The sequence below is a fragment of the Tiliqua scincoides genome, chromosome 1 (assembly GCF_035046505.1).
Source record: "Tiliqua scincoides isolate rTilSci1 chromosome 1, rTilSci1.hap2, whole genome shotgun sequence".
Lineage (NCBI taxonomy): Eukaryota > Metazoa > Chordata > Lepidosauria > Squamata > Scincidae > Tiliqua > Tiliqua scincoides.
In genome coordinates this window covers 52,428,751-52,453,510 of record NC_089821.1, presented here as the reverse complement: position 1 = coordinate 52,453,510, position 24,760 = coordinate 52,428,751, and the positions used below count along the sequence as shown (strand labels likewise).

At 43.0% G+C, this 24,760-nt stretch overlaps 1 protein-coding gene across 1 annotated transcript in view; it reads left to right on the top strand.

Annotated features, from left to right (window-relative positions):
- The window catches only part of USH1C (USH1 protein network component harmonin), a 78,629-nt gene that overhangs the window by 32,822 nt on the left and 21,047 nt on the right, over positions 1-24,760 (top strand). Inside the window, exons 11-15 of the mRNA XM_066619390.1 lie at positions 2,016-2,072; positions 5,377-5,519; positions 6,334-6,399; positions 10,487-10,611; positions 20,404-20,453. Coding sequence (XP_066475487.1) covers positions 2,016-2,072; positions 5,377-5,519; positions 6,334-6,399; positions 10,487-10,611; positions 20,404-20,453 — 441 coding nt within the window. The remainder of the gene's footprint in view (positions 1-2,015; positions 2,073-5,376; positions 5,520-6,333; positions 6,400-10,486; positions 10,612-20,403; positions 20,454-24,760) is intronic.

Genomic DNA, 24,760 nt, shown 5'->3' with positions numbered 1-24,760 from the left:
CAGGTATACATAATGCACATGGAAAATGGTAAGTCTTGGTTCCTAGTACTTGGATCCGGTGCACCTAGCTTTATGGTGGTTGGATATGCCGTGTATTTGGTGCATGCAAGAAGGAATCAGAAAAGGATAGGTTGTAGGGAAGGATTTTAGGGGTCCCTTAATCTGCCTAACCCAGTTGCTAACTAAGATGGGAAGAGAAGGGAGGAATAGATGGGGAAGAAGGGAAAGAGTTTCAGAAACGCAGGATAGTTACCTGTCCCGGGGAGCAGATGGATGGGGGGGTGGAGAGTCCTATGGAGGACCCCCACAATACCGATGTGCTGTGTCCCTGAAGGGGGGGAGCCCAGAGAGAGAGCCATGTGCTCGGAGCCTCTCTTAAAAAGGGTTGTTTTTTTTACCTGGATGCTGACTTAGAATGACCCGGATGTGTCCTAGAGCTGTGCACATGCTCAGTATACACACAGTGGTACACGTGGAGTATGTAAAACAGTGGAAGGGTCCAGAAATCAGCTATCAGCAAAGGCTGACCCTGGGGTAGGAGGGGGTAGCTTGCTTCCTGTTGCTACTGGACTTTGGAGTCAGGATGTAGCTTAATGGCTGTGATTTAGTTAACAATAGGAGATACTTAAGCAACGATTTAGGTGGAGGCTAGGTACTTAGACTTTGCTGCTAAAGTCTTCCTCCCTTGATTGGATCAGGAGGCACAGTGATTAGGTTAAAACAATACACATTTTTAGGGGACATTTAGGAGAATAGGAGACATTTGCTTGTCCCTATAGAACTAGGTGATCTGTAGCCATGCACTTGTGACTTGACTTGGCTGTGGCTTGTATGTTGAGGTCTTGCCTACATAATATTTTAGTCCAAAATACATAACCAGATATAAAATCACAACTTAAAAGGAAAAAGGGGATTTTCACGTAACACTCCAACAGCATGGTGTGCCTTGTCAATTGTCAAAAAACTGATGGTGTGCCTTAACAATTTTAGTAGCTTGTCGATGTGCTGTGAGACAAAAAAGGTTGAAAACCACTGATCTATATAAATAAAATACAACTGAATGTTATCAACTTCAGAATCAACCAATTTTCATGAGCTCACATTACAGAATTCATCAAAAAAGCATTTGGCAAATATTCAAATTTAAATTTAAAGTTTACAAGACCATGACTAAAGTTAAAATTCAGCGAGATACACATGATTTTAATATAGGTAGTTAACCAAGTGAGCATTTGTTCAAATTAGAAAAAATACTACAGATTTCTTTCTGCTCTGTTAAAATGTAATTGCACTCGTCATCTGTAAATACTACCTCTTTGGCTGGCATTTTTAAAATGAATTAAAGCAGTTGATAAATTCCACTGGCAGATCATTGTAGCACTCTAGTCTCATCAACTTTTTCTGTTTACTACTTTAATAGCCCAATACCAGGGTATGCCAAATATGAATGTAAAAGTCAACAAGAGAGTGCTATTTATGCTGCTTAGGCCATAAGATGTCATGTTGGTGCAGTGCCATAAGTTAGCAATGTTACCATTTCAGTGAGCAGGAAAGTAACTCTCACAAAGCAGGTTGCAGCTATCCTATCCATGTTTCCAACCCTTACGCAGCCACTATGCTGACCCTGAAGTAGGCCTCCGTAGTTGCTCCCCTAGTGGGTTAGGTTGCAGCACATGCCCCACCGGCACTGCTGCATCAGTGCTTGAAAGTTGGATAGGATTGGGCCTTTTGTGATCGTGATGGCAGTGTGACTAGAGGCAGCTCTCTAAAGGTATTCCATCACTCTAAAGCCAACTGCATTGTTGTAGCCACGCCACCCCCCATTATGTAGTCTTTTTATAATCACATGACAACTAGTAGTTTACAGGTTGGAATCACCACACTGATCAAGGATAGGATGCCACTGTTGCTACATTGGTGTAAACCACTCTGTGTACCATGGCAGCTATGCATACCTACAAATCCTGAGTCGAAAGATTATTCCTCTCTTCTCTCCCTCTCCTTTCTTTTTTCAGGCTGTAAAGGTGTTGAAAAGCAGTCAAACCCTGACTATCACTGTTGTAACAGGAGCTGTAAGTATTAATGTCATAGCAATCAGCAAAGGCCCTGTGAAAATCTAGAAAGCCACTGTACCAACAATGACAGATGAAATGCATACTGATCCTGCAAGCACACTTGCTGGCAGGAGACTCACTGAAACTGGAACTGGGAATGGGAGACATGCCCTCAATTCAAGAATAAATCTTGTTTTTAAAATCCTGATTCAAAACAATTGTCTTGACTTTAAATAACTTAGGAGCATCGGAACATTATCTAATAGACATCAGGGGTTCACTAATCCTTTAGTTAGCTGAACTAATGTTTTGTTGTGCATATTTACATGTGTCCTCAAATGGTGATGTGGTGGATGGTTCGCCTGTATTTTTGAAGCATACCTAGAATGGATGAAATACCTAGAATGGATAATTTAAATGCACCTTATACCATGTTGGAACTCAGATAAGGACTACTCACAGGTGCTAAAAATTAATGGCACAATCCTAAGCATATCTAATCAGAAGCAAGCCCCATTTTGTTCAGTGGGGCTTACTCTCAGGAAAGTGTGCATAAGATTACAGCCCAAAAGCCCACTCCTAATCTTCCCCCCCCCCCACTAATGTAGCAACACCAAAATGACCACAATTGCATGCTGTGGGAGGGGGTGTTTGCAGAGGTCTTCTCTTTCCCTTAGCCAGGGATAAACCTCCACAGCGCAGTCTACTTGGGGGTCTACTTGTACCTGCACTGGCATGCTGGTTTAGGTGCATGTGGACCCATACTGCAGAAACAGGTCTGGGAAGGGGTCTAGGATTCAGTGGCCACCTCTACCACTAAAGCTGCCCCCTTCCTGGACCCAATTCACCACCACCCCATCCCACCTCCTCCACCATCCTACCTGCCTAAGTGGGCTGGATCAATCTTCTGCCGGGTACAGGAAGGCTCTGGCCTTCCCGCTGGCACTTCTCAATGTACAACTCTGTGCACTGCCAGACTGGATGTTATAACTGCTGTATGGCAGTTGACTTCAGTGGAATATTCCAGTGGTGGCTGGCCTGAATAGGATTGGGCTATAAGGTAACTTTTGGCAAATAGTCAAGAAAAAAGAGTTGATTCATTTGCTCATTGTGTAGCTTATGAAACTATTTCAGGTCATTAAAATGCCTAGATAACTTAAGTGAGAGTTTTAAAGTTCTTATAGGATGACAACAGCAGTCATATTCTACAGCTGTTATTTAACCTTATCACCATGGAAGAAACCAGCTATGATACATAGTGGTCTTCTGTAGCCAATGAAGGGCCCAATCCTATCCAGTTTTCTAGTGCCAGTGTAACCGTGCCAATGGGGCATGTGTTGCATCCTGTGGTGGGGAGACAGTCACAGAGGCCTCCTCAAGATAAGGGAATGTTTTTTCCCTTACCTCAGAGTCCCATTGTGGCTGCACCTGTGCTGGAATGTTGGCTAGGATTGGGCTCTAAAGAAGATAGCTTTCTAGTTACAAAAATGAAATGAGTACAGAACATGCACATCATAGTATACAAATGCATATAGCTTTATAAATAAATATTTATCATTTAATTAATATCATAGTCATATTTCCCTCTAGCTAACTCTTTCACTGTGTAATTCAATTTCATTGTACTTTTGGCATTTTATGGTGGCTTCTCATGTTTCAAAGTACTGGTTTAAACCAATAAAGCCCTTTATAGGACTACCTAGTTCAAGGTCTACCTGCTTCCATAAGACCTTGCTAGGGCCAGTCCATCCATGAGGCCCACTGAAGTGATCGGCTCCTGTAGAAGATTCTACTTCTTCCACTCGGTATTATTAAAGGAAAAGAGGGATAGATAGGAAGAGGAAATATGGTGGGGGAAAGAATGCTGAGTCAGAACATTGGAGAGTGGGAGGAGCAGAGGCTAGCACATCATCAGGTAAGGAGGGAACAGCATTTGGCATGCTGCCTCAGGTGTCAGGAGGTCTTGTGCTGGCCCTAGAACCTGCCTTCTCTTTAAGGAGAGATCTGGGTGGCCCTTCTTTAGGTATCCCTTCCTACCAAAGTGAGGCAGGTGATGACTAGGAATCAAGCTTTCTTACATTTATACTCAAAACTCTGGAAAGTTTTCCCAAGGCATTTCCCTACGCTGAGGGTACAATCCTAACCCCTTATGCCAGTACTTTCCAGCACTGGCATAGCGGTGCCAGTGGGATGTGTGCTGCATCCTGCAGTTGGGTGTCACTCACAGAGGCCTCCTCAAAGTAAGGGAATGTTTTTTTTTCCCTTACCTCAGAGCTGCATTGCCCTTATGTCAGTGCTGGAAAGCACTGGCATAAGAGGTTAGGATTGTGCCCTGAAACTTATAAGTTGTTAATACCTAATGAGAATGAATTTATCTGCTCAAGCTTTGAAATCCGAATCCTGTGGTTTATCTGCCTGCTGTGTTTAGCCAGTTGGCAGTTTTTATGTGGTTTTAATGTAGCTTTACTATTGCCTTTTCTTTCCTTTTTTAAAAGTGCTGTATCTTTATCTGAATTTAATTGTTTTATGATCCTTGTTAGCTGTCTTGAAACTTTGTTTGATGATATTAAAATATTGACTGATTTTCAGCTAAAATGAACCATTGCTTCAAATGAACAAACCTAATTCCTAAACTACATTCACACTTATTTTATTATACAGTATCATACATACTGCTGACTCATACAAAACGCTAGACATAACACGTTCACATTGCACAGTGTGAAGATATGCAGTAATGTGAAAATAGAGGTGAAATCCTATACACACCCTGAAGATCATGACGTTATCAAGATTAAAGTCTGTTTTGCAGATTGCGAAAGTGAAAAGCATGCAAATTCTAAATTTGACACATTTAATGTTGTGAAAAAAGACACCATCTGATGTGTGAAAAATCTGAGCTTTGTACTAGTTGGATATCAGATTCTCAAATAATATAACTCAAGAATTAGGAACATAACTAACTGGAGAATTAGGAATATAACTAATATAACTCAAGACAACACAACTCAAGAATTGGGAACGTAGAAATTAATTTGAAACTTATATTTTTGCTACATTGTGTATTGAATTTGCAATTTTAATGCATGTTGGTTACAGCTCTTTCTTAAAAAACGCATTATATATAAGAATATATATAATGTGCAAGATTTCTTACAAGTCAATACACACAAACAATAAGATAGCTTTGCATATCTTGTAAAGAAAGTCGTCACTGTTTGGAAACAGTATTGAAAAATGTGTCACTTTGCAAACCTAGTGAGAGGAATGCTATGAAGATTTCTTAGCACAACTTAATTAACCAGAATTTTAAAATATTTAGGGAAGGGAGTTGTTTATGACTGAAGAGGAGAGACAGCGAGAGGAGTACCATCATGAGATGGAGCGCCAAGAACTAATGCGTCAGAAGCGTCTTGCACTGGAGACCAATAAAATCCTGAAAGAGCAGCAAGAAAAAGAAAAACTGTAAGGCCTTGGAATAGGCAGGGTCTGGGAAATTAACTGGGCAATCCTAGGTATGTCTACTCAAAAGTAAAACCCATTGAGTTTAATGGGACTTATGTCCAGGTAAGTGTGCACAGGATTGCAGCGCAAGTGTGAGGTAGATGATGTAACTGATGACATTCTTATCACTTGAGAAACTTCTTGATTACCTATAGTAGTTAGTTTCTGAAGGCATTGGGGCAATCTTGGACTTGTACTTCCCGTGCTGAGATCACATCTGCACCCAGATATTTGTATATGACACAAGTTTTGTCATACACAAATATCTTTGTTATGGAGGGCAGTTTGGGCACAAATAATTATTTTAAAGGCCTTTTTTCAAAAATATAGCATCTCTTATTTAAGAATGGAATGTGTCCTTGGAACTTACACCCATCACATCAAACATAACCCAGAAGTCACACATTATCAGATTTTTTTTTTAGATTTTTTTTTAAGCTCAGATATTATTTAGATTTTTTAGATTTTTAGATTTTTTAATTATTGTAAATTGTTTTTAATGATTGTTTTTAATGTTGTATTTTTAAAGTGTTTGTAAGCCACCTTGTGTGCCCATTGGGCAAAAAGGCAGGGTATAAATTAATAATAATAATAATAATAATATCACCTGTCAAGTGCTTGAGGAGAAACTCCCTATTTTTCTCAATATCAAGCAGGCAGTGGAAACTGCTGTATTTTGCTTAACCGGATTATAATTTTTTTTGAACAGTTCATTGTGTTTAAATATTAAATATGAGCATAATTAAGCATCTTTACATTGTTTCCTTTTGTGTAGACGAAAACTAGAGATTGCGCAGAAGGCTGCTGAGGAAGAAGAAAGATACTGTAAAGAAATAGAACAGTTAAGTAATTTGTTGATATATCCCTTTTTCTGCATAATATTCTTTAAAATTGCTTTTAAAAACACTTCAGGTACATTTGCTTCCCCAAAATTCAGAGTCACACTACAGGTTTTGAAAAATCCTGATCCACTCCAGATTGAGGCAGGCAGGGGAATCACACTTTGAATGATGCTCATGAAAAATATCTCTGAAAAATAGCCTGACAGAGAGGAGGCTGAAACAGAACAGCAGTTTAGAATGCCTCTGGAAAAAAGAATTGTAGATAAAAATTGAGAGCAGCCTACATGCAATCACATAACTCCTTTGAGGAAGAACAAACTGTTGACAGCAGCACCTATGTTCCAGCTAGCAATTTAGAAAGTTAACATAATAAATTCAGTAACTGTTAGTTACCCACAGGCAGTTAAAAAGCATGGAAATATGCTTAACCCTGGCCCCCATTTCAAGGAAAACCAGGCAGGCAATGCAAGAAAGATGGTGAAAAGGGAAAGGAAAAGTTCCAAAACTCATTTTTCTAAAATAAATGTAGTATAGGAGTATGAAAAAAGACAATCTGAACAAAAGGTTTGTGTATGTTTCTAAAACTAAAGAAATATTTATAACTGTGTTATCAAAGAGGTTGTAAAGACATATAACACTTTATGGCAGTGGTTCCTAAACTGTGAGCCAGGGCTCCCCAGGGAGCTACAGAAACCAGCCAGCAGAACTGTGGAATCCTTGCAAAAAATCCACTTCCCTTTACAATGCATAGGAAAGTAGCCCTAATGGGGAGCCATGGCCACTGACCCAGTAGGTCAGGGAGCCATCAATTGAAAATATTTGGGAACCACTGCTTTATGATATATACATTTGTCGGGGAACAGGACTCCCAGGAGATTGCAAGGCTGACTGAGCAGAGTGGTGCCTATTGGTTAGCATCCACATGGCCATTCCTGCTTCCCCCGTTTCCTTTATTGGACCAGTAGCTGAGTGTAGAAAATGCCTTGGTAGTTTGTATCCACTGTCACCATCTCAGGCTATGGAGACCAGGCAGAAGATAGCCACTTAGGGAAAAAAAACCTCACACCAAAGCACTGAATGCCAGATATTCTTATTAAAAATCAAACCCATGGTAATTGTCTACAGGACTAGAAGGCGTGACAATCCACTGAATTACTCAGGAACATGGACCAGACAAAGAGATTAAATTTTACTGATTTACTAGCAGTCTAAATAAAAAGAAAATTGTTCCCAAACAATAATGGAAAAAGGAAGTTGAGTAGTAAAAGTACAAGCAAACAGATGGAAAATACCTGAGCTTGGCTGGAAACCACAAAGGAAAGTTTACACCAAATGGATGCAGTAAGTATTAGTGTCCAACAGATGGAGCTGGGATGTGACTCAAAGTCTCAGCCCACTACTCCCTCCCCCATACATCCCAGCATTAAACCCAGGGATGTTTGCAAGTGGTGGAGTGACGAAGCAGACAATCCAACAAAACAAGGTCCCTGATCACAATCTAGGTAGATGGTCCCTAGCTTGAGCTACTAACATTACTCAAGGAATCCCCAGTCATTGTACTTGTGGGGAACAAGTTAGCGCTCTTGTTAGCGCTCTTGAATGAATGGGTCACTCAGGTGACTGGTAGAGAACAACCCCTTGGTGCACTGGGAAATTTATAGCTTTGATGATGTCACCAAGGTACCTGACTAGAGGAGTGCAATCCATCTGGTCACTCCATTCCTCCCCTTTGACCTAGTCCTAGATGGACAGGTTTGGCTGCCCAATTGCTAAGCACATGCCAATCTCATTACTCTATATGAAGGAATTTCCCTAATCCACAAATGGCTAGATTATGGAATTTCAAACAAAGGACAAAGGCAGCTTGCATAATTGTCCTAAGAAGCTTTTCTGCTCAACTGAGCCAGGAACTTCTGGGGAGTTAAAAGTGTCTGAAGACCCAGAAAAAATAGACCAAAAAAAGAGGGGGGAGAAATTGGATTCTTCACAAAACTGGGTTCATCTTGAAGGAATTAAGCTAGTTACAATACACATAGCACAACTGGAAAAAGGCAGGAGAATACCAAAGAAAATAGACTTGAAAAGAAATGTTAAAAATCAATAGAATGTTGTGTTTATTTTATAATTTAAAAAAAGGAAAGGAGGCTTTGGATCTCTCTCTAATCTAATAGTAGTTGCACTTGCGGGAACATTTGAGAGTAATATCTCAGCAATAAGTATTGATTCTGCTGCTTCAGTTAATTTCAGCTGATTTGTACCACTGCTGCCACCAGTACCAGAGGGTTTGGGGTCAGATGACTTGGTGGACTCTCAGATGAATGTGGACCATGGACCAGGGCCCTACCTGGCTGTCCCAATTCCGCCCAGAGTGGGCTTTGTAAGCTCTTCCCCACAGTGCACTGATGGCAGGATCCCACGGGGTGAGCCCTCCTGCTTGGACCTGCTCTTCTTGCCACCTGCTCCTGGCCTCTGTCAGGTTCATTCCATCTGAGCCCCAGAAAAACCTCAGAGTTTAAGGTGGGGAGGGGGGACCCATCACTCTGTTCCTCTTCCACCTCCTGAAAGCTTCCTTCCTTTTTTGGGATCTGGGCTTTTCCTGCCTGTTGCCCATGGTTAGATACTCCCCAGTCCTCCAATTGTGTCCCCCCCCCCATCATTGGTCAGGCCTTGGGTTTAAACTCTGGGTAGTCCTCAGTCTCTCTGCCCTACCTCCCTCTTCCCTTTGCCTCTATCCCTGTGTCCCTTCCCCCAAAGACCTTCCCCATGATTGGCTGGCTCAGTATTCCTTCCCTCCCTGGCCACAGAGTCAGACTGGAGCTGACTGCTGACCCTGATCTGTGCCTCAATGCCCTCTGCTGGCCAAGGCCCCTTTAGGGGGCCTCATTGCTGCAGTGTAGCATCAGAGGTCCCATGAGACCCAGATGTGAGACTCACAGCAGTGCCCCATTGTAGCACCTGCCAGCACTTTCTCCACTGTCAGGGCTTGCTCCATCATGGTGCTGCTGGGAGCAACAGTGAGACAGACACCCTCCTGGGCCCCAGGTGAGTTTGCATCCAGACAGGATTATCCTGATCAAGACTGTGGTGCTCAAGTAGTGACGAAATTAACATTTTTTAACACTCTGAAATTTGCCCCACTGGAGATGGCAATTTCCAAGGGCAATCCCCTTGAAGTTTGAGATAGGTCCAGGGCCAGAGCCTGGCACAAAAGCTACCCAGTCAACTAAGGCATTAAAAAGTATAGCTGAAGTCCACCCAATCCAAAAGTAAAACAACCTTGGCAGTTTGGATTTTTAAAATCAGATTAATTATAACTTTAGATCCAGTCAAAGTTAAACACCATAATGGTCCATTGATTTCAATAAAGCATATGCTTTCATCTTTTCAACTGAAATCAGTGAGACTTTAAAGTGCTGAACTTTGGCTGAATCACACTGTTTTAATATATATCTGAAATGTTGGGCAGCCCACTCCTGAATCCAGTGGCGCCCAGAGGACCACTGGCACCAAAATTGTGACTACTGCATTCTGTGGGTGCCAAAGCGAAAACTGGGGTCTCCTGAGAGAAAGGGACCATTTGCTCCTTTTCCCCAGGTAATGCCGCTGCAGCACCAATGGGTCTCCCACCCACGTTTGAGTGGGTGCAGAGCTGAGGAGACCTGTGTTGGGTCACCTGGCTTGAGAGGGGTTCAGGATTCAGTGGCAGTCCTGCCACCATCTCCACCCCCTTTGCAGGCCCAATCCTTCCCTTCCTCTGCCCCCCCCATCCACTCCCTGCCTTTCCCACACCAAAAATGCTAGCTGGCCATTAAGCACTGAGGTCCAGTGCCTACTGGTGTTGGCCCAGCCCCAGCACTCCCCCCAGTGCCACAACTGTGCTGTACAGCATGTTCATGACACTTAGAGCTGGCGGTATGTGTGTACCATTTGGCAATAGAGCCCTCAGGATCAGGTCTTTTAAATGTGTAAATGAAGACCATCTGCTGGCTCAGGTGGTTCTTTCAGGTATCGTAACATGAATAAATTCAATTAGTAAGTCAATCACTTTAAAAATCCAAGGAAATCATATTTATGTTCCCTTTCTAGGATAACTGCAGAGGAAGAGAAATATAAAAAGCAATGGAAAGAAGACTGGGGCCATAAAGAGCTGCCTAAACCTTCCAAAACTGTAGTTGCAGAAGTACATCCTCCTCCTCGTCCTAAACATCGAAGTAAGTAATGAATTTCATCCTAACCAGTGTTAGGAAAGTGCATTGTTAATTACTCCATACATCTCTGAAAATATCTGCTTGGCAGGAATACCTGCTTGGTAGGACGCCAATGCCTTTGGATTGTGGAAATAAATCACTGATGTAATTATTGATTTTTCTCTTTCTGTTGACTTGATGAAGTTCTGAGGATCTTTTAACAGGAAGGTAGAAAACAATGAACTGAAGAAGGAAAAAAAAAATTGAAGTGTACTTTTTCCAGCAAGGAATAATTCCAAGAAATCTATACTGCTTGGCTAGCAGTCCAAGCCTCTCAAACCTCTTCAGTTGCTGTGGCATGACTTCTGGGACTGTGAATGACTGTCATTTCAATTGAGTTTGTAGTAGCATTACAGGAGCCTTTATGTCCAGCCTTGGCAGTCTAGGAATAGAATACTGAGGTATACAACTGCCTGTGCCATAAGGTCATTATCCTTTGTAAGGAATTAAGTGCATGTATTTAAATGTCATCATTTCATGAAATGTTGTGTTCTACAACTGGTATATAGAGCTATCAAACATTTGTATTCTCATCAGCTTGTTCCATTACATGACCTTGCTCCTTGGTCTCCTTCTATATTATACAAGTTATTTCCAACTCTATTTAGCACTTTAGTTAGACATGAAAGGGCACTTGGTAGAGCTTTACTGTACCCATTTATCTAATACCAGTGCAATATATCTAAGAGCCAAGCTGTTGAGGAAGCAAACAGGGAGGTGATCTGCACTGGATTTTTTACCTGCTTTGAAGGATTGCAGTGGTACAGTGAGATGCTGCAGAGATGTGAATTGACTACAGTTCCTTTTCTTCTCTTTTTTTTTGGCTGCTGTTATTTTTAAAATATATGCTCAACTGAGTCTCCGTGACTGGAGACGAATACCAACAAAGAAAGAAATATAGAAAAGGAGGAGAGGAGGAGAAAGCTCACATGCTTCTGAGACAGTTTATGTAAGACAAAACATAGCATGGCAGGTCAGAAAATGGGCAGACTTTAAAACACTTTCATCAATGAAGTTTAACTTCTGGTCATTTCTTTAAAGCTATGCATAAGTGGTAATTAGACAAATTAAATGCACTTCAGCTGAACCTATGGTTCATTTTCTGTGGGTTATTTTTTCCCGTTAATAGTGAATCCATATGAATAAGCTTTTTCTCTTCTAATCAGAAGAGAGGAAATTCACAAGGGACTGTTAACTGTAGGTTATAGCTTGAGAAGAAAGAGTTAATGTATATGGGACAAAGTTCAAAAACGGAGAGGACCTTGTATGGCAGGTCTGAAAGGCTTAGCAAGTCAGGTTGTCTAATTTCTTCGGGAACTTTCTGTAAATTCTTTTTATCACATGGGGAAAACCCCAGAGCATTATCATTTCTTTCTTCTTTCCTCCTCTGTTTTTCTGGTAGCTATAGATGAAACTGGACTTGAGCAGCCTGAAACTGATGATATGAATGGAGTTAGCCTGAGAGAGAGCCAACAGGTTTGCTGTAATGCTATGGCTTCCTATCCTGACTTTGATGCTGCTTCGTACACTGCTCTTCCTCCTGACAGTCAGTCTTAATGCTGGACTAAACTCTTTTCCATGGTCCCATAATTATTTTATTAAGAAGACTGCTTGCGTTTATGTGCTATGCTGAATACAAATATAGTTCTGGAACCAGGAAGGAATACTTTGTAAGATTTTTTTCAAAGAAATCTTACTTTGATTATCTGAACAAGGCACTTCTATGGGCCTGATACACAAAACTGGAAACCTGAATAGTGAACAGGGGTTGGCTCATATCATACTGTGAGAAACATAATACATGAAGACACTTGTTTTTTCCTCAGTCATCTTAATCAGGGGTGTCCAAACTTTTTGGCATAATCTGACACTGTGTCAGGGATGGGGAAAAAAAGAATTAATTTACATTTCAAATTTGAATAAATTTACATAAATGCATATATTAGTGATGGAACTTATATGAATGAATGAAGGTTTTACAATAGCTCGAGGCCTATAAAAGGCCTTGCATAAAGCAAGGTCAGCCTTTCCTTCACTGCCGCTGATGTATCACAGACGTGAAACAGCAAGGAGGGAGCCCTCCTCCCACAGCTCATGCGAGAGGTTGAACAGTCACCCTCATGCTGAGAGCAGTTACGTCAGGCCAGCATGGGCTCCAGCAAGGCTCTGGAGGGCCAGAGGCTCATTGGAGACTGGGGGCTCCCTGAGGCTGGATTGGGAGTCCCCAAGGGCCACAAGTGGCCCCTGGGCTTGGCCCCAGGGGTTTGGGCACCCCTGATCTTGATCAATGTTCATTGATACACCACAGTTTATTATCAGAATGTTCTAGGCATGTTGAAACTACAGAATAGTCAGAGTTTGTAAAAAGGAAATGTTTTGTTGAACTATTTCTGATGAATTAAAAGATTTGATAGCTTTTGATAGTAATTTCACAGGACAAAGGGAAAGAGATCCCATATTCCTCCTTTGCTCTCTAGGCATCTAGGTGATTAACCACCAAATATAAAGTTATGTGTTACAGTATTTTTGTTCTGGGCTTCTAGAACACATTGTGAACATCTAAAGAATTAGTGTGTACGTTTTTAAAGTTTAAAAAATATTTACAATCCTACCTAAATCTTCTCCAACTGATGCTTCCACACCACTATAGCACATACTACATTTGTTCCCTTGCCCAGGTGTAAGTCATTGCTGCCATACTGAGTCTATTTGACCTGCACCTGAGTTGACTTGGAAAGGCAGATTGAGACCAGGAAAGTTGATAGGATATACCACCCCTGTCCTGATATACTATCTCTGATGTACCACCAATACCACCCCTGTCCTGGTCTTGATCCTCCCAACCCTGGTCTCTGCCCCGTTTCTCTGCCTCCCATTCACCCACCCTCAACTCCCTCCCATGTCCCACACTGACTTACCAGTGCTGGGGGATTGTTGGCAAGCTACTGGCACATTACTATGACAATGGCTGCTTGCCAATTGCAGTGGCAGCCTGGCTGCCCTAAATGACGTGTTGCCATTTGCGATAGTCGAAAAAGACCTTGCGCTGCTGGAATGCTAGTTTCAACAGTGCAAGGCCCCAATAGGATTGGACTGATCAGAGAAATTTGAGTTAATTATATAATCATATGGCAATTTATCATTACAACTTGCAAATAAAACAAATATTAGCCTTCGCAGTCCTGTGTTGGGCTGATACTGGACCTGTTTCATGAACAATGAAAGTAGAATTGGTTTGCTGATAACGCATCTAGTATAGGTGTGTTTCTAAAGAAATCTCAGTATGAACTGCATAGACTATGGACAGAATTACATTAAACTAGTAATACAACATTTATATAGTGTTTTGTGCATATGCAGAAATGTCATCTGTATTGTCTTGATATAGTTCTTAAAACAACTCTATAAGTAAGATTATCCCTAACTGCAGCTAGAGAGCCAAGTGATTAGCTGAAGGTACCTGGCAAGGTTATGGCAACGAGATTCTCAGTAACAGCTCAGTGCCTCAGCCCATACGCTGCAACCCCTCCCAGTTCAATAGTTCAATTAGCAGACTTTATATAAAATATTTTGAATATTGAAAGACATATTGTGATGAAAAATTGCAGGTTAATCATTCCTGCTCACTGGGTTGCATGCTGTGAAACTAACACCAAATTCTTGTTCCCTGGTGAAGGTGGGGGCATTCCTCACCAATGGGATTGTCCCTCGCTGCTGCTGGAAGCAGGGCCAACGAAAAGGCAGGCAGAGTTCCACAAGCACAGGGATCCAGTCCCCAGACAGTCCCTGCCTCGCTGGAGTTCGGTCATCTCTTTTGGAGCTCCTCCTCAGCGATTTCAAAGCAAAGGGAAAATGCTTCTCCTCAGCCTGTCTCCACTCCCCTCCTCAGTGAGTCGGGTCCATTGAGTTCTGGAGAGAAAGGAGTGTTTTTGCCTGACAGATGCGGCTGAGGCCCAGCTCTCTTCACCACAGAAACATTAATTGCTGCCTTTTTTCACCATTTCTCCCGCTGTGAGGGAAACTGCTGCTTGGGCTGGCAGCACCTGGTCTGCACCTCTCTGAGGTGGTGGCAGGTTTGGGGGTCAGCGGCAGACCCCTGGATCAACCCAGCACTATTGCACTGTTCGGGGGTGGTCAGGCAAGACTTTCCAAGAGCGCCCAGAGCCTGTCCAACTCTCACAAGCATCAGGTCTGCTTTTACCCCAGCGGGCGCCATTTTTTACCTCAGAAGTTGGGGCTGACAGTGCCTGGTCCGCGCCTCTCTGAGGTGGCGGCATGTTGAGCAACAGAGGCAGCCCCTCCATCAAGGCACTATTGCAGTATCAGGAGCCTACCCAATCACAAGCATCGGCTGTTTTTACCTCAGCTGTTTGGGCTCACAGTGCCTGGTCTGCACCTCTCTGAGGTGGCAGCAGGTTTGAGGAACAGAGGGAGACCAGGCACTATTGCATTGTCAGGGGCAGTCGGGCAGGACTCTCCATCAGCGTGCCAAGAGCCTGCCCAACGCTCACAAACATTGGCTCTGTTTTTTACCTCAGCAGGCGCCATTTTGTATCTCAGTGGGCAACATTTTCCTCACATGCAGTGAGTAACCCAGTAAGGGGTTTGTTATATATATAGTCTAGAGGAGCTAATAAGCTTAGCTGCTTAGTGTAGTGCTGCTGTCACCCCTGTTCCTCCTGTCCTGGGTGCTGTGGCTCAAGGGCTTGATTGATAGCAAGCTAGCCTTGCAGGGTCTGCTTACTCTCCCTAAACAACTGAAAGACCAAGATTGGAAAAGGGAAAGTAGCCTCAGGCGTTGAGGAACCTATCCTTTCCAGCCCTCCCTCACAATGTTCAGGCCAATTTGACTCCTCAGATTCAGAGTTGCCCATTCCTTAGTAAAGGACCCAATAAATAAATAAATTAATTAATTAAAAATGGTGAGGATGTGGAGAGTGCGGAAGCTCACATCAATGGGAAAAAACCTCTTTCCAGAGGGAGTTTTTCCCCCCTGATATTTGATAAGGTTATTAAGCCATTGAGCCTTAAAGCCTCAGAATGAGAGCCAGTGCTGCAACTCTAACTTCTTTCTCCAGAAAGACTCTTTCCTCAGGGTCCACTGAGGCCAGCAGAGATGCCTTTTTCCAGAACCCATCCTAAAATGATGGAGATGGAGTGGTCCTCCTCACTGCACAGCTAGTGGGACACCAAATGCACGAGTAAGTTTTATTCTCTTCCTAAGGGAATATTAGATAAACTCAAGGTACCATCAGTGAATGGATGCACCTGTTGCAGCACTGTCTTCTCAGGCCGTGATCCCTTCAGATGGGCAACAAGGCCCTTGTTTCCCATGCAACAAATGCATTGAGGCGTAGCTGAAGAGAGCTTTCTAGATTATTTTGTTTGCTCTCAGAGCCTCAGCGCCAATTTGTTTTTCTCCAGAGTCACCAATTTCTGGGAGGAGGAACAACACCTTATCCAAACCAATCAAGGCATTTTGGAAAAAGTATCCTTGCCAGCTGCTTTCTCAGCTGACTATTTGTTCTAGAGCTACCACTTCCAGTGTGGTGGCCATAAGAAATTTGTGGTTGTGCAATCTCAAAGTAGATTACTGGGGACTCTATTCTCCAGATCTAAATTATTTGGCAAGCTTTAGACCTTGTTCTCATTGAAACAAGGACAAAAACAGAGCACTTCCCACAGCTTCCAAAACAGGGAAGACTAAAGCCAACCAGAGCTTTCGCCCCTTTCATCTTGAAAGAAGGAACAGAGAGACGTCCAAATTCAACCCCAAGTGGCACAAATCTGGGAACTTCCACAGAAAGTTCCAGCATTCCCATTCTTCCAAGGCAGGGAATGAAGCTAGAGACAAGTTGGAATGATGACACACACCGGGGTTTCTCACCCAAAGTGCAGGCTAGGTTTCAGGATTATGTGCGAACCTGGTACAACACAATATTGGACGCATGGTTCCTGGAGACATGTCTCCAAAGACTATTCCTTGGAATTTGTAAGGAAACCAAGGGACAGATTCTGGCAGATCTCAAATTCAAGGGGTGCAAATAAACATGCAGCTATCCTAGCAGCCATATACCATCTACCTCATATTGTGGTGATAGAGGCAGTTCCCTCTGCTGAGAGAGGTACCAGGGTTTACTTGGTGCTCTTTCCAGTACTGAAGCAGTATGAAGAGAGGCATGGAATCCTAGATCTAAGTTGGTTGAACTGTTTTTGTAAAATCACAAAAGGTATCTGAGGTCTCCTACAAATCCTCGCACTTTCAGTACCATGCCTTTCCCTTTGGGTTAATGACCTCCCCAAAGGGGTTCACAAAACTGATAGTGGTACTGTTGGCGCATCTCAGGCAGAGGGGACTGTTTCTTTTCCCTCACCTGGATGACTTTTAAATGAAGTTGTCGTCCAGGGAGCAAGCAGAGCTCAACATGCACCAGAGGGTGCTCTGCCTGCAAACTCATGGTTTTGTGAAAATTCAGTCAAACAGTTCATTGGTTCCCATCCAGATACTGGAACACCTGGGAATATTTTTCAATACCCACATTTTCCATGCTTTTTTGCCAACAGAGAGACGACGGAGGATTACAGACACAATCCTCCAGATTCTCAGTCAAGTAGGCATATATCATGATGCTGGTCCACCTGCTATGAATGTTGGTTCTGTCACCAGCTGGTCAACTAGACCCAGTTCCACACCAGAACTCTTCAGGGGTATTTCTGGTCCCACTCAAGAAGATAGAGAGCAGATGCCACTTCCACACTGATTCCACCACCCCTGAAGACGGATTTGCAGTGGTGGGTGTACAATGGACAGCTGTCCAAGGGGTGAGTCTTCAGGACTGGCAACAAGTAATCCTGACCACAGATGCCAGCATATTTGGTTGGAGGGCCCAACTAAATGGCAGAGTGATTCAGGGTCATTATTCCTCTCAGGAGATGTCTCAAAGCATCAGTCCCCTGGAGCTGAGATCTATCTGTCTTGCTGTTTCATCTCAAACCTTATTTCTGCCATTGTCATGTTCTAGTAAGAACAGACAGCGTACACACACACATACAAAAAAAACCCCCACAATTATCTCTCGCAACTTAACACCTAGCAGGAGAGAAGAACATAGAGGCAGACTGCCTACGCAGATGGAGCCGCTCGGAAACAGTGCAGGTTGCATCCAGAAACCGAAGATCAGATTCAGGCACCCATAGTAGGCAGTTTGCTACTTGTAGTAGTTTGCTACTGCGGAAAACTCGCAACTTAAAAAAATCTACTCCAGGGTAAGAGTCAAGGGAGTAGAAGTGGTGGATGCACTATTGAAGCCCTTGGCCTCAGGGGCTCCCAAGTTCTGGTGGCACAAAGTGGCCAGGTTGGTACCCAAATTATTAAGACAGGAACCTTGCGAGATTCCATTCTGGCCAAATCTACTCTTACAAGGCCCTTTACAATACCCACATCCACACAGATTTCAATTGACAGTATGGAGGTTGAAAAGTTGCAATTGCACCAATTGGGCTTCTCCAATAGGGTTATAAAGCCCAGACTATCCTCTGAGTACTTGAAACGTGTATAGGACCACCTGGAAAACCTTTAGGGATTGGTGCAGGGATAAGGTTTTCTCTCCTACCTCACCTGATGTGTTTGTTATCTTGGAGTTTCCCCAGGATGGCTTAGTCAAGGAGCTTAGAATTAGTTCGCTACATCGTCAAGTAGTGGCTCTCCAAGGCATCCAAGGGGCAGGGGTTGGGTCTATCTGCCTTTCAGATCCCCCCACCCACCCAAACATTTTCTCAGAGGGGTAGTGTTACTGAACATTCCTCCTGTTCATAGGCTTCCAAATTGGGATCTGAACAGGGTCCTAATATCTTTAATGAGTCCTTTCTTTGAGCCTGTGGCCATAGTCCCATGAAGTCCTGTCATATAAAATTGCCTTTCTAGTAGCTATATCATCAGAAAGAAGGGTATCTGAACGGGAGGCCTTATCCATCCTGACTTATGTGTTTTCCACACACCGTGGTACTTAGGATTGACTCATTTTTCTTACCCAAAGTTAATTCAATTTTTCATTGACCGCAAGAACTAGTTTTACCATCATTTTGCCCTAATCCTAAACATACAAGGAAAAGGCTTGGCACACACTATGTGTCAGAAGAGTCCTAAGCTTCCATATGGAACGCACTCACCCATTCAGGAAGACGGACGCTCTATCTGTAACTTATCATGGGTGAGAAGGTGTCTCTGGTAACTCTAGCTAAGTGGCATAGAGTTCGCATCCTGATATCTTTAAGCACTACAAGGTAAATCTATCAGCCTCGGCAGAGGCTTCCTTCAGGAAGAAAGTTCTCCAGAGGGTACTGAAGGTGTGAGAGTGAGTGATCTAACTGCCCCCCCCCCGAGGGATACTGCTTTGGTAGATCCTATTGGTGAGGAATGCCCCCGCCTCCACCAGGGAAAACAGGAGTTTGCCTTACCTGGGTAAGTCTTGTTCCTGGTGGAGGCAGGGGGCATTCCACCCACCACACTTCAGGGGATCACTCCCTCTACTGCATAAACATAGATGCAAGGTGGTATTTAGGGTTTCCTATGACCTATTTCCCTTGTTCAAACCCTTCTGTTTCTGGGATATTAAACCGATTTATGTGCAAAGCAATTTTCCAAACAGAGTACAATTGTGATGCAAGTTTATAACCAGTCACAGTAGTGTGTATGAGGATCCTGTCACAGCTCAGCAAGTAGTGTCTGGGGACTGGATCCTTGCGCTTGTGGAGCTCTGCCCACCTTTTTGTTGGCCCTGCCTCCAGCAGCAGCGAGGGACAATTGGTGAGGAATGCCCCCTGCCTCCACCAGGAACAAGACTTACCCAGGTAAGGCAAACTCCTGTTTTTTTGTTTATGAAAAATTAGTATTGAACTTGTATCTGGGCTCAGACCTCTATGTGTAGTGTGAATACAGAGTACCTGTGTATGGGCTTCCCTGTTCAACTCACAACCCAATCCTAAACTGTGCTGGTACAGCCAGGCCTCATGGTCTGCAGTTTAGGAGGTGGCTGGAGGTAAGAGGATAGATTTTCTCTTACCCTGAAGCCCCAGCCATCCCTATGGGGCTTCTCAGATTCACGCCAGGGGCTTAGAATGTGGCCTGTGCTGTCATTGATCCTACCCCCCCCCCGGGCTCAATCCTTCCCCCTTCCACCCTCCCCACCTGTAAAAAGCCGTTCTACCACCCTCTCCCATCCCCCAAACTGCCCAGCACAAACATACCTGTGCCAGACTGTGCAGGGTCAGGATCCAGTGCTGCCAAGTCGGCGATAGCCTCCACGCCAGCCCAGCCAATTCTCGAGTAGGTGCAAACGTGTCTTACAGGGATTGCGCAGGGTCAGCAACCAGTAGGATTGCACCGTCAAGTGATCAGTATCTCTGAACAGGGCACTCTCTCCACTGATACAGTGGTACAACTTTGCAAGCATGAGACCTTCATGTACTCATTTACCCTTTGCATTGTAATAGCAGGACCAAGGCTCTTGTTTCAGATGATATGTAAATATGTAGGCAGCTGGAATGAATCTGAAGAGTAATGGACAGTCATATTTCTGTTACCAATAGATCAACATTCAGGTATGGAGAAGATAAAAAAATGCTGTTTCATAAAGTGCACTTGATCCCAACAGTGTGATTTTTTTCCTCTTTAAACAGCATTATATGGAACTCTCCTGATGCATATATCTGTAATTCATTGTTCTCAATCATGTATTTCTCCTTTGCATATTGTAGCTTTTGGATGGTTTTATCGGTACGAAGGAAAATTTCCCACAATTCGCAAGGTACAAAGAACGTTGTGTGTGATTACATCTAGAGAAAGGTTGCTGTGGAAACTGCATGCTATTTTTGCCAATAAACTGTATACTCATGATACATTTATTGATAAACATGAATATGAGGAAGAGTTTGTTTTCACTGCAATGTCTTTTGCATATGTCTTTTGCAACAGTTTCCCTGTTGAGATTTGCACAAAATATAAATGAGGCTGAAATCCTGTGCCCACTTGGTTGGAAGTTCACCCCATTAAAACCAGTGAGACTTACTTCCAAGTAAAAATGCAGAAGATCCAGCCAATATTTAGCTAAAATAGCAGGTCTTATGCATTGTTGACTTTTCCTGTTTTCTATTAATTTTATTGAAATGGGTTCTACAAGCCCTCTTTATTCTAGGCAATGCACATGACATGTTACTTTGTCAGTGCTGTGAAGCCCCCAGCAATCCAATCACCAAAAGATGTCTGCAACAAGTCATTCTAAAATGAATTTCTGTTTACACCCTCAAAGCAAATATTCAGCAGACAATTAAAAATTGTTTTTTAATTAGAGTATAAGAAACCTACACATTATAGGACTAAACAGATTTACTAATATAATTTGTTCATGGCATCCACTTTCTAATGTTCTGCAAAACATTTAGAATCCTATCCTAAAGATGTTCCTTCGATGTAAGTCCCATTGAGTTCAGTGACCTTTACTTCTCTGTACATTTGCTTGTGATTGCTTCTTTATGACTGTAACCTTAGTCTCTAAATCTGAAAATGACATATTTCAATCTGCCAACTCCATACTGTTTCAGCAGGCACACACACAAGTCCAGAATTAAACTAAATTGGGGGAATTTGTAACAAGAGAGATCAGAATGTAATGACTGGAAGTTTTGGGGGACCGCCAGCTGACTGAAAAACCTCAGCGTACCTCTAATTAGACAATGGTTCTCTAACCTTTTAGCATTGGGACCCACCTAAAAAATGTTTCACTTCATCAGCAACTCAAGCCTGTGACTATAATGGTGATTGGGCAGCAATGTTCCCCCCCAAAGTAGCAGGTTGTTTAACCCTTGATGCACATAGCCTAATATACCCAGTTTTGTGAACCACCAAGAATTGGGTTGTGATCCCCACGGGTGGGCTACAGACCCACAGTTTGAGAACCACTGGACTAACAGTAACCATGAGACAGAATTATCCAAAAGAATATGGATTTTACTAAGAAATATAGAAAAACAGGCAAAGTGTTACATTTAATACCAGTGTAGAGATTTTGATAGTTATGGGTAATAGGATAATTCTAAGCAGCTCTCTTTGGGCTGTTATGGGTTAAAGTGGAGGAGGGAAAGAGATCAAGAGTGAGTATCCGGCTGTCAGCTTAACTGAGTTTCCTCTGCCAGAGTTGACCCAAAGTGAGGATTAGCAAAAGGTTTAAAGCAGACACAGTGGAACTGAAGGTTTCAGAAGGGAAGATGTTACAAGGAGAGAGGAGAAATTATCCTTCATCTGCTGGGTAGACTGGGTGATGATGTTCTTCCCCCAGCAAAGCAAGGACTCTTCAGGCTTCAGGTCCAGGGAAAAAAAGAGAAACACAGTCAACAAGGTGCTTTTTGATGGGCAGGGAAAATGCCTCCAGAGCTGAGGTTGGCTACCAAGGCAAGAGACTCTTCAAGTGGGAAAAACCGCACATAGACAGTCAGAAACTCTATTGGAGGGAGAGACTATCAAAACAGAGAGCATGGATGCCTTCAGTAGGGAACACAATGTCAAAAGTTTGTTTCCAGAGTAGGGATAGTTATATGAATTTGGAAAAAGAATACATTCCTGAGCAAATAATGGTATCTGGAACACCTCCTGGGTGTGCAGCTAGTAATTTCCTGGGCCTCATTTAGTTAAGTCTTGTCCTTCCAGGATGGCATAAAGCAGTTCCCAAACCAGAGCATCATGACATCCCAGTCAGGGAAACTCTGTAGCTGCCTTCTTAAGGGATGGGCTACAGTGATGGCAACAATATGATTGGGGCAATCACACTGCAGCCAGGGAGGAAAGGGTTTTGTTTAATTTTCCTGGAGGTTGCTACGGCACTCTGGAGGGTCTGGGGAGCTTGCAACCCCTTCTACAGTCCTCCCAGCAGCTTCAAAGTCCTGTGGAAAGGGCAGGAAACCACTTCCTGTTTTCGTCACAAAACCGGAAGTGGGTTTTTTTCCTGCGTTTAACAGCAGCACTTTGAAGCTGCTGGGAAGGATGCAGAGGAGGTCACAGGCTCCCCAGATCCCCTGGAGGGCTGTAATGTCCCCCAGGTAAGTTAAACAAAACCCCTTCCCTCCCCAGCAGCAGCACAATTTTCCTGATCAAACCCTGCTCATGCAATGACTTACAGGTTCCCAAACTCTTCCAGAGAGTTTGAAAACCTCTGACATAATTGTACCCCAATCAGAGAAGTTCCTAAAGGGACAAAATGTGTAGCAGGGTGTGGGCAGCACCCATCCTTGAATGAGCTCATTCAATAAGGGCATCCTTTACTAATTAGTTATAAGTGGTGATGCAGTGAGTTGTACTATATAACCACTGACCCACTGATTGGGGAAGGATGTCATTGGAGATTGCAAGGAGAAAGGGGAGACACTAGGTGGTTTGGTTAATATTGTGTAGTCACAAAGCTCCTAACTGCCCAGCAGCACCCTCTTGAGACTGCTGATGCCATTGGTCCATATCTCTACAGGATGCTGCTGACCAGCCAGCAACTGCAGGGCTCCAAAGTGTTGCCCTAGCATCCATGGTCTCTGCTGCTGCCTTGCAATGTTGCCAATTTGGGCAGCGGTAGCATTAGGAATCAAACACTGACCAAGGTTCAGGCCATCAGAGAACCTGCATAGCCAGACCAGTCTCATTTCTCTCAAGGTAATAATGGTAGTAGTGCCTAATGCTCCATCAAGAAGTGGGCAGGGCATTCCATGGGAGTCACAGGACCCCCAGCAACCTGACACAAGCATCAGCCATTCTCCACCTTGATATGATTCAGTATACAGCAGCTTCCTATGATTCAAGTCGCTACTGAAAGCTAATATAATTGTTAGAAAGCTTCATCAAGGTGAAGTGACTGAATTAACCACTTTTCTCTCAAAAAATGACATGTGACAGCTTTTCAAGTTAATAAGAAGAAAGAAAACATAATATGTGTACTTTAATACAGCCAGAATGTCACCGCTGAAAACACAATCATTAATGCTAAGGCTTCTGATTCCCTAAAAAGGGTCATTGGTTTTGTTTTAGATCAAAACCAGATAATGTGCAGCTGCATTTCTCTCGGCAAACAAAATCCTCTGTGAGCATGTTTTCCACTAATACAGGAAACGTTGAAAAATGTTAGACTGTTCCCCCAGGGTGCTCCCTTGTAAAATGGGCTTGCCAGAAGACTCTCAAATCCTAGGTATCTGCTGCCATTCCCACCACTGCCAGCCATACCAATTTAATACGTCAGTCAAACTGTCTTCTTTCTTCTCTTCTTCAATCTTGGGCTTTCCTTAAATGATCTCACAAGCACCTGCAGGAGAATTTGTGTCAATTGCTGAAATCACAGCTTGAATCTGTTTTGTGGGCCTTTCTCAAAGAAACCCAGAACACTGTCTTCAGCCTTAATCCAACAGCTTTGAGGTCCTTTTTGTGCACAGTGCACATCAACAACAAGCATTGTTCTCTTTAAAAAAGAAAAGTATTTTTAATAGTAATAACTGACCTTTAGGGAGTGAAATACATTTAGGATGCAGTCTTATGCACACTTACCTGCAAGTAATTCCCATTGAACACAGTGGGACTTACTTCTGAGTAAACATGCATACGCTTACACTTTGGAACATAAAATGCTGTTACTTACATTTACTCTGACACTTAAGTTGCCTAATATACTGTCATTCCAGTGAAGCACTTGGTTCACTGGAAGCAGAAATAAAAGATTTTGATTTTTAATTGCATGATCTATTTTGGCAATGTATTGTGTGATGTGTTGGATGTATGAAGTTCTGAATTCTTGCACAATGTGAGTACTTACATCACAGCCATTGGCAATGCATGCAGTTTATTTGCTGAGGAAACCACATGCAACCACAGTTGCATTTTGTGAGTGGTAGAGGCTTTATCTAAATCTGTGTCAGGTACCTCCACATGCTACATTGGGACACTGTGAATAATCACAGAGATGTTATTGCTTGGAGAAGAGTCCGGCTCAAAGTCTGGTACATGAACCCCCAATTAATATTTCATCCTTTGAAACCAATGGGACTCAGTACATTAGGAGGTTGGGATGTATGTGTATTTTCATAAGCC